General features: G+C 43.4%; 1 protein-coding gene across 1 annotated transcript in view; it reads left to right on the forward strand.

The window, feature by feature from the left end:
* The first annotated feature begins 373 nt into the window (after positions 1–373).
* EDA (ectodysplasin A) overlaps positions 374–8,995 on the forward strand; it is an 88,215-nt gene continuing 79,593 nt past the window's right edge. The window contains exon 1 of the mRNA XM_019536146.1: positions 374–504. Coding sequence (XP_019391691.1) covers positions 374–504 — 131 coding nt within the window. The remainder of the gene's footprint in view (positions 505–8,995) is intronic.

The following is an 8,995-nucleotide window of genomic DNA, read 5'->3' on the forward strand; positions in this document are numbered from 1 at the left end:
ATTTTGAAGTGTGGGAATGCTGATCCATGAAAGGCTGTGGGCGCTTTAGTTAGAGCAGTTCTCGGAGCCGCTCTGTGTAAAGCAACTGGCCTCTTCCAGAGTACATGTAAAAACTGCCTTAGATACAAACTTCACATGTGAAGTACAGAAGGGACTGTCACTCGAACTGAGCTGTCCAGGCACTCTCACAGATCTTTCATGAGTTGATGCCTTACTTAGTACAAATCTGTTGTCTTGTGAGACAGACAGATGTCTATATTGTACGGTTTTTTTAAAACCAGGTTGAAAATAGTAACTGATTTGTAAGGGTGGTATATAAGAACTCAGATATCCATTTGCTCTATGAACTAAACAGAGTGATAAAGCTAGCATTATGGGCGAAACAGAGATGGAGCTGGTTGCAATAAGCGCAGATAAGAGGAAGAGGAGGAGAGTTGTGGATGGCCTTGAAGGCTTTGAACTTCAGCTAGTGATAACAGAAGATTCAGTAGAGGAATCTGAAAAGTGGGGAAGGGATGGTTAATCTGGTTTGAATACAACAGTTAGGAGGCATTAGGCTGAAAAGAGGAGTTTCCAATAATTCATCTGGAATATTCTGAGCCTGTGCATGAGGGTTTGTGATGCGTCTGTTTTTCACATTTCCTCTGTATTTTAATTGCTAAGCCTCTGTGTTGATCACCCTGTGCTTCTCTTGCCCAAAATATAAATTGTCATAAGGAACTTTAAATCACAGGCATTTTTTATTCCAAATTTTAATTATGGCTTGCAAACAGAATTTTGCTATATTCTGCCACGTTGAAAAGTAACTTGCTTGCTTTACATTATTTGTATTTTTATCAGAAAAACTAAACACAAATTATGAAAACGAAAAGCTCTAAATATGTTGAATGCCTCATTCCATAAAAAGTCCTTCTGCTGTCTTTTCCGGAAATCCAAAGATTTTACAGATCTTTAGTTTTCACTATGCCACACCATCAGAAACATGGCCATGATACCATGTAATCTAACCAACTAATGTAGAAATAGTCATTCCAAACCAAGAACTTTGACACTGTACTAGAGAACACAAAATAAGTATATTGCTTGCAGAAATGTTTTTGTTATGGTGATCGTCTCTCTCACATTAGTAATCTTTAGAAGTCCTTGTTTGTTCATTTTCAGTTTTAATCATAACACTGAAAGGATGAAAGGACTCACTAGTACAAGAGAACCAGCTTCATACTTGTTTTCTCTTTTGTGCGAGACATTGTCTTATAGGACATGGGAAAATTGTATCCGAGTTCTCCGGAATGCCTAATTGCTCAGCTCTTGTTAGCAATAAAATACTCTGAAATGTGACACTAAAAATGGGTGTGTTGATGCTTATTGGTGTTTCATTGATCTCCATATCAAATATGGTTATTTGACAAGTGATATGTTTTATTTCTCAATGCATCCTTGTAAGCTTTCATTTAAAGTTGGACTGCAGGTGTTTCCTTAGCTCATAGGCCTCAGCTTGAATAATGTGTACAGTTTGGGGTTTGTGTTAAGAAGGATGTGGAGAAATTAGAAAGGGTCTAGTGGTGGGCAGCCAGAATGAGAATGGGGATGGAAAGCAAGCCATAGGAGGAAAGATTGAGAGATTTAGGCATGTTCAGTTTGAAGGAAAGGTGATTTAAGAGGGGGATGTAATAGTCTTCAAATATCTGAAAACCTGCCATGTATCAGAGGGAGTACAAGTACCAGAGATGGTAGGACTTTGAAGCAATGGCTATACATTGCAGCAAAGTGGATTTAGATTAGATACTAGGAAAAACTTCCTTACTGCTAGAACAACGACAGAAAATAGAGCAGTGTGGCACCTTTAGGATAGGGACGGACATTACACAAATCCGTTTAAGTGATCAGAGACTGGTTTAAACCTGTAGCGGAACAGATGTTCAGTGCACATAAACCAGTTTGTGAAAAACCTGGTTGAATGTAGTATCAGACTTGACTGATTTGGGTCAAAATGGTTTAGGCAATGTCTGTTCCAGACCCATTGCTGGTTTAAGCTAAACCAGACACCCCCAGCATGCTGTCTAGGCTGAGCAGGGCTGGCCCCTCCCCTCTGCTCCCTGGCTGCAGCTTGGCAGTCTCTGTAAGCATCTGCCTGGCTTCTGCTTCCCCCCTTCCCTCCCACTGTCTAAGCAGGCATTCATTCCCCTGTCCCACACAGACATTTCTCAGCATTAGCTAGCAGACCACATGCTGGCTACTGCTGAGCTGTGGCACACAGGACAAAGGCGGAATCAACAGATAGCTGGTAACGTGTCTCTGTTTTCTTCATGGGGTGATAAACACTGAGTTAGAGGTGACAAACATTCCCTGCTGGGCTGTTCAGGAGTGGAGGGGGGTCCCTCCCTAATCAAAGCATCCTTCTGGACCTGGCTACAGCCCCTTCAGCTCATCTCTGTGCAAGGGAAGGAGGGAGGGCTGCTGTAGCGTCCCGTTCCCCCCCTGCTTCAAGCCTGAGCCACTGCAAGCATATGTCTGTATTTTTGGGATGTTTATCTGGTTACAAAAGTGATTTAGCCTAGGCAGGTTAGACTAACCTGCAAAGATTGAATCAGTTCAGGCTCAGACTTTTTGAATGTCTGTCCCTAGCCTTAAAGACTAATCTGTTCAGAGAGGCGTGAACTTTCATAGGCAAAAACCTACTTCATCATATGCTTTGTATAGAACAGTGGGGCAGTAGAATGGAATAGCCTGCCCATGGAAGTTGTGAAATCTTTCATTGGAGATTGTCAAGAGGGGGGTTGATGGGCATGAATGACACGTGCCCCTGGTGGCTGGGGGGGGGCATGGCAACCACCTGCAGATGGTGGTGGCAGCAGAGGCATGTCGGCAGTGAGCGGGGAACTCCACCGGGAGGCCGCAGCGATGTTAGCAGCCGGGAGGAGGGGGGTGATGAGTGGCAATGCTTCTTTCAGGGGGTGCACCACCAATCTAGGGGGCACACATGCACCCCCATGCACCCATACGCATCGCCAATGTTGATAGGCATTGGACGAGGGTAACTTTAGGGGTGGCATGCTCACATTTGTGGGAGGATTGAACAATATGACCCTTGAGGACCTTTCCATTCCTATGATTCTACTAGTGAAATTAGGTAAACCTGAACAATCTTTAAACTGTCTTTTGATTATACCTTTTCAACTTCATTAATGTTAATGGGTTTACATAGCAAGAAACCATAGCCAGACTTCAGCTCACTCTCTTGCCTCTATTTTAGTGGTTCTCAGCCTTTTTAGTTGCACCCGTCCATAACTTTTGTGGAATTTAGCAATGCCCCATTGAGAAACACTAAGCCAAAACCAAGGTGGTGTCAGGTGAGCATGGTGGGTGGCAGGACCTTATCCTACCTAGTCATGCTTTTTTCCACAGTCTATTCCCTCCCTGGTCTCTGGCCTGTACCTGAAGGGGCAAGTGCAGCCCTGGCCACTACAGCTGCTCCTCTGGCAACTCGCATGCTGCCAACCAGAACCACATGTATCCATGGCTCGTCCCATCAGCTCCAGGAGCTTTGGGGCAGTAGGGGGATGAGTTGGCATGAATACAGCCCCTTGTCTGCCTGTAAATCTGCATGCACACAGCAGAAAGTGCTGTTGGAAAAGCAGGAGTGGCTGGGGCAGGAGCTGCTGGGTGGCAGAAGTAGCCATGGGTGTCACTTGGCTGTAGTATCCTGGGATGCCCATTGCTAGATAAGAAGAGAAATGATTTGCTTATCTTCTGGCATGGAAGCTGAGCACTAAGGCACCCTTAGAAGGGCCGAGCGGCACCCTGATTGAGAATCACTGCTCTGTAACTGAAGGAATATACAAAATGGAAATTGGCAAACACTTTTTTTTGTCAACAAATGATTGATGCACAAAGAAAGGTTATCTGCTTGGAAAGAACATGCCAATATTTATTTCTCCACATTTCAATGCATTGCTACCCTTTTATGGTGGTTGTGTTGGCCTTCTGAGCTCTGCCGACTGTTTATCTGATAAGCAGACCATTTTCATTGCTGTGAAGTGCCATTTTGTCCAATGTATTGCTATCTAAAATATCCAAAGAAGGAAGTAGAGGGCTGTAAAGCCCAAGAGCCATTTAAGCACCAGGTTTGTGTTGTGTGCAGTTTGAGTGTCCAGTAAATAACTTCATGATGCATCTAGTTTCATATCCTAAATTTAAGTCATATTTTAAAATAAAAAATATATAAGTTTATATAAGTGTCTTATTTTTACCTCTGTAAACTTTGGAATGTGATTCATTATTAAACAAATTAGTTTCTGTGAGTAACTTCAGGCTATGTTATATCTGTGTTATTCCTATTGTGTTCTCTTGACATTCCAGGGTATTACTTTTCAGCCTTTCCAGAGAGGATTCTGCATGTCACTGCAGGGAAGTAAGTTCTTCTGTATGCGTGCCTTTGTTCCTCTTGTTTTGTAAGGATAAACTAAGGTATAACTGACTCATCCCAGTAGGGCATGTTTTTACCAGGGTTTTACAGGTTATTGTAGCGTATGTTTCCCCTTGGGTTATCCCTGTTTTCTTTTCAGTTTTTGACCTTTCGCCATCCTCCAGTGATTTGAATTTCTTGATGAAACAGTTTTGGTTTTAGGTGTCAGTTCAAAACAGAAGGTAATTTGGGGCCTTGGATTAAGCCAAACGAATCGTTGTTATACAAATTGTGTAATTGTTTAATTGCATGCAAGAGCTCAGAGCTTGGAAGCAAATGGGGAGAGGCAAGGGGGTGGGGTAGGGCATGGGGTAGGGGTGGGGGCGGGCAGGGCTGTGCCTCCGACTCTAAGCCTGTGTTGGGGATGGAGATGAAGCCAGAGCAGCTGCCTGCCTTCTCCCCCCTCCGCTGTGCACTCAAATCCAAGTTGGAGAGGTTTCCCCTCCATGTTAAATGGGAGGGAATCTCATTTTACATTAAAGTAAACACAGTATTTTTAATCTCTTCACAAGGTACATTTTGCATACAGTAAAGAGAAGTAGGTAGCCATGTTAGTCTGAAGTTAGAGGGCAGAACAAGGTGGTACTTTGAGACTAACAGTTCAGACAAGCCTGAGCTTTCATAAGTGACAGCCTACTTAGGTGCTATGTATAATGTACATAGATGACAAATCCAAAGAACAAGGCACAAGAGAGATTGTTCAGGGTGGTACATCAATGATTACTAGAAGTACTGAGATAAAATTTAAAAGGCAAAAGCCTGCACTGTCCAGTAGTTGTAAGTGACCTAATTAGGTCCTTTACCTAATAGTTGTGATTGAGTTCCAGCCAAATTTTATGCCAAGAAATCTATTGGTCTGAATGTTACGGATTATTTTCTTTTGCCTTTGCTGACCCTTAAGCGCCCTAAAGCTATCTAATGGCCTATTATAGTAAGGGATCCTTAGCTTTGTTTATCAAAACATTAGAATGGCTTTTTTTAAGCTCTAAAATTATGTTAACTGGCCACATGGTTTCTCTTTGCTCTCTTGCTTTTTGTTTCTACCTTGTAAAGTGGAAATTTTCTACAAGGAAGTATTTTAGAAAATTATTGCAACTCAAAAGCAAGTGCTACCAAATGAGACTTCATAAATGATGCTTGAGTGGTTACTGAGTCTTAAAAAATAATAGGAAAAGGTACTCGAGGAATATCCTGCATCAGAAATATTATGGGGAAAACTAAAGTAGAGTGAGAGAGAGAAGCCAAACTGTTGCTTTTCTTGACATGTATCAGTCTCTTCTTGTTGTTTTCCACAAGAAGTTGCTTAACCCACCATCTCAAAAATACTTGGCATATAACTAGATATAACACAGTAAAGAAAGATTAATGTTCTGTCTTCACTTAAAAATAAATAAAACAGGAGGAAGCCAAAATAATGTCAGCAACAAAAGGTCTAGTCAACATGCAAAGTGGTCTGAAGTGGGGATGGTAGAACTTGGGCAGCCTTCTCTCTTCCATACTCTTGCATAGGCATATGTGTCAATATACGTGTGATGGTCAGAGGGCTCTGTACATGAACGGTGCGTGCCCTTGGCAGCTGGGGGGGCACGGTTGTGCCTGCAGTGGCAGAAGCCCAGTGGCAGTGAGCAGAGAGCTCCCACAGATGCCACCAGCACTGTCAGCAGTAGGAGAAACCGAGGGGGCATGTGCTGATCAGGGGTCAGTGACCACTTGCAGGCAGCGGCAGCCAGGGGCGATCGTGGACCACCTGCAGACGCTACTGGCGGTGCTGGCAGCAGGGTGGCAAGTGGTGACCACCTTTAGGCACCGCTGCCAGTGTCACCAGTGCCTTTTTGCAGGGGATGCACTGCCATGCAAAGGGGTTACACGTGCACCCGCTTGCATCCCCTATGCGTCGCCCCTGACTCTGTATAAATGGATTCATCAGGCATCTGACAACCTCTTGCATACCATGATTCAGAGGACTGATGGTTGTCTACTACTGTAAGGTGGCTAACAATTTACAATTGTAAACCTTGGACCAAGAGTTCAAGAACTACATGTTGTTACACTAGTCATATTTCAGGGACTGTAAAGAAAAAGGCTACATTCACATTTTAGATCAGCAATTCAGATCGGACCAGCTGTGTAGTGACCAAATGCAATTTCCATCTGAATACCATGTCCAGTTAAAGTCTACATCCTGACCTTTAAAAGCCTTCCAGGGGACTGACCCTAGCTGCTGAAGAGATTATCTCTGCCTTCATAACTTGAAACTACAGCTGTGCTCCTTTGGAACAATGCAACTGTTGATTAACTGAGTAAGTCTTGTGAGCGCAGGACTTTTTGCACAAGCTGGACCTCACAAAATTGCCTTTAGAAGGAACTCACAAACGGGAGAGAGAAACTGATACCAAATCTTACCAAGTCCAGAAACTGTATTAGGCTTGTTTGCAAAGCAAGTTATACTCAATAGCAGTTGCATTCATGACTAAATTTCAGGCTATGTGTATTAGCTCCCCATTTCAACTTCTTCTTTTGGGGAAAAAATGCGTCTATAATGAATAAAAAAATACTTAAAATTGAAATGAAATCATATTTTTCATCAAAGGAGTTTTTTTTTGCCCCTCTACAAAGGCAAAAATGGAAGGAAACGTAATAATGGGAAGAAGTGAAATTAATTGTTCACTTACCCAAATGTAACAACTGGACCCAGCAAAAGAAATTGGTCTACCCTGAAAATTGTCAACATACACCCTTCTCCAGCCTGAATGGTGACACTTTTTATATTGTACACTTGACCTGGATATGGATGTCAAGGGCCATGCCATTCTCTGCAGAAGTTAATTTTTTAACAATAGTTAATTAAAGTCCTCAATGCCTTTCTCACCTCAGTCTTCACAGACAAGGTCAGCTCCCAAACTACTGGACCTGCCAGCACAGTTTGGGGAGGAGGTAAACAGCCAACAGGGGTGAAAGAACAGGTTACAGACTATTTAGAAAAGCTGGATGTATACAAGTCCACAGAGCCAGATGCGATGTACGTGAGGGAGCTGGCCAATATGATTGCAAAGCCACTGGCCATCATATCTAAAAACTCATGGCGATTGAGTCGGGAGAGGTCCCGAATGATTGGAATAGGGCAAATATAGCGCCCATCTTTAAGAAAGATAAGGAGGAGCCAGAGAACTACAGAGTGGTCAGCCTCAACTCAGTCCCTGGAAAAATCATGGAGCATGTCATCAAAGAATCCATTTCTAAACTCTTGGAGGAGAAAGTGATTAGGAACAGTTGCCATGGATTCACTAAGGGCAAGTCCTGCCTGACCAACCTGATTGTCTTCTATGATGAGATAACTGGGAGAGCAGAGGACGTGATATACCTTGACTTCAGCAAAGCTTTTGATATCATCTCCCACAACATTCTTGAAAGCAAGTGAAGGAAGTCCAGGTTGGTTGGATGAATGGACTGTAAGGTGGATAGAGAACTGGCTGCTTCATCAGGCTCAAAGGGGTAGTAATCAATGGCTTGAAGTCTAGTTGGAAGCCAGTATCAAGTGGGGTGCCCCAGAGGCTAGTCCTGGGGCTGGTTTCCTTCACTGTCTTTATCAACCACCTGGAAGATGGGATGGAGTGGACCCTCAGCAAGTTTGCAGATGACACCAAACAGGGGAATAGTAGGATACACTGGTGGGTAGGGCTAAGTTTTACGGATAGCTAAGTAAATTAAAGGATTGGTCTAAAAGAAATCTCATGAAATTCAGTAAGGACAAGTGCAAAGTCCTGCACTTAGGACAGAACAATCCCATTCTCCAGTACAGGCTGGGGACTGACTGGCTAGGCAGCAGCTCTGCAGAAAAGGATATAGGGGTTACAGTAGGGTCAGTAAGCTGAATATGAGCCAACAGTGCGCCCTTGTTACAAAGAAGGCATAGTGGGCTGCAATAGTAAGAGTGTTGCCAAAACAAATAATTCTTCCCCTCTCTTCTGCACTGGTGAGGTTACATCTGGAGTTGTGTCCAGTTTTGGGCCCCCCAGTTGCAGAAAGGATGTGGACAAATTGGAGAGTCCAGCAGAAGGCACCAAAAATGGTTAGGAGGTTTGGGGGTGCATGACATTTGAGGAGAAGCTGAGGAAACCAGGCTTATTTATTTTGGAAAAGAGGAGACTCAGGTGGGATTTAATAGCAGCCTTCAGCTACCTGAAGAGGGGTTCCAAACCAGATGGGTCTAGACTGTTCTCAGTGGCGGCAGATAACAGAACAAGAGCGATGGTCTCAAGTTGCAGCAAGGGAAGTTTAGGTTAGGTATTAGGAAAATCTCTGTCATTGGGATACCAAAACAAGGTTTGGTAGCAAGGAGGATACCAAAACAAGGTTACCCAGAGAGGTTGTGGAATCTCTACCCTTGAAGGTTTTTAAGACCTTCAACTAGACAAAGCCTTGAATGGGATAATCTAGTTGGGCATGGTCCTGCTTTGAGCAGGGAGTTGGACTAGATGACTTCCTGAGGTCCCTTCCAACCCTAGTTTTGTATGATTCTATGATTGCATT

The sequence above is a fragment of the Crocodylus porosus genome, unplaced genomic scaffold (genome assembly GCF_001723895.1).
Source record: "Crocodylus porosus isolate Cpor-Errol unplaced genomic scaffold, CroPor_comp1, whole genome shotgun sequence".
NCBI lineage: Eukaryota > Metazoa > Chordata > Crocodylia > Crocodylidae > Crocodylus > Crocodylus porosus.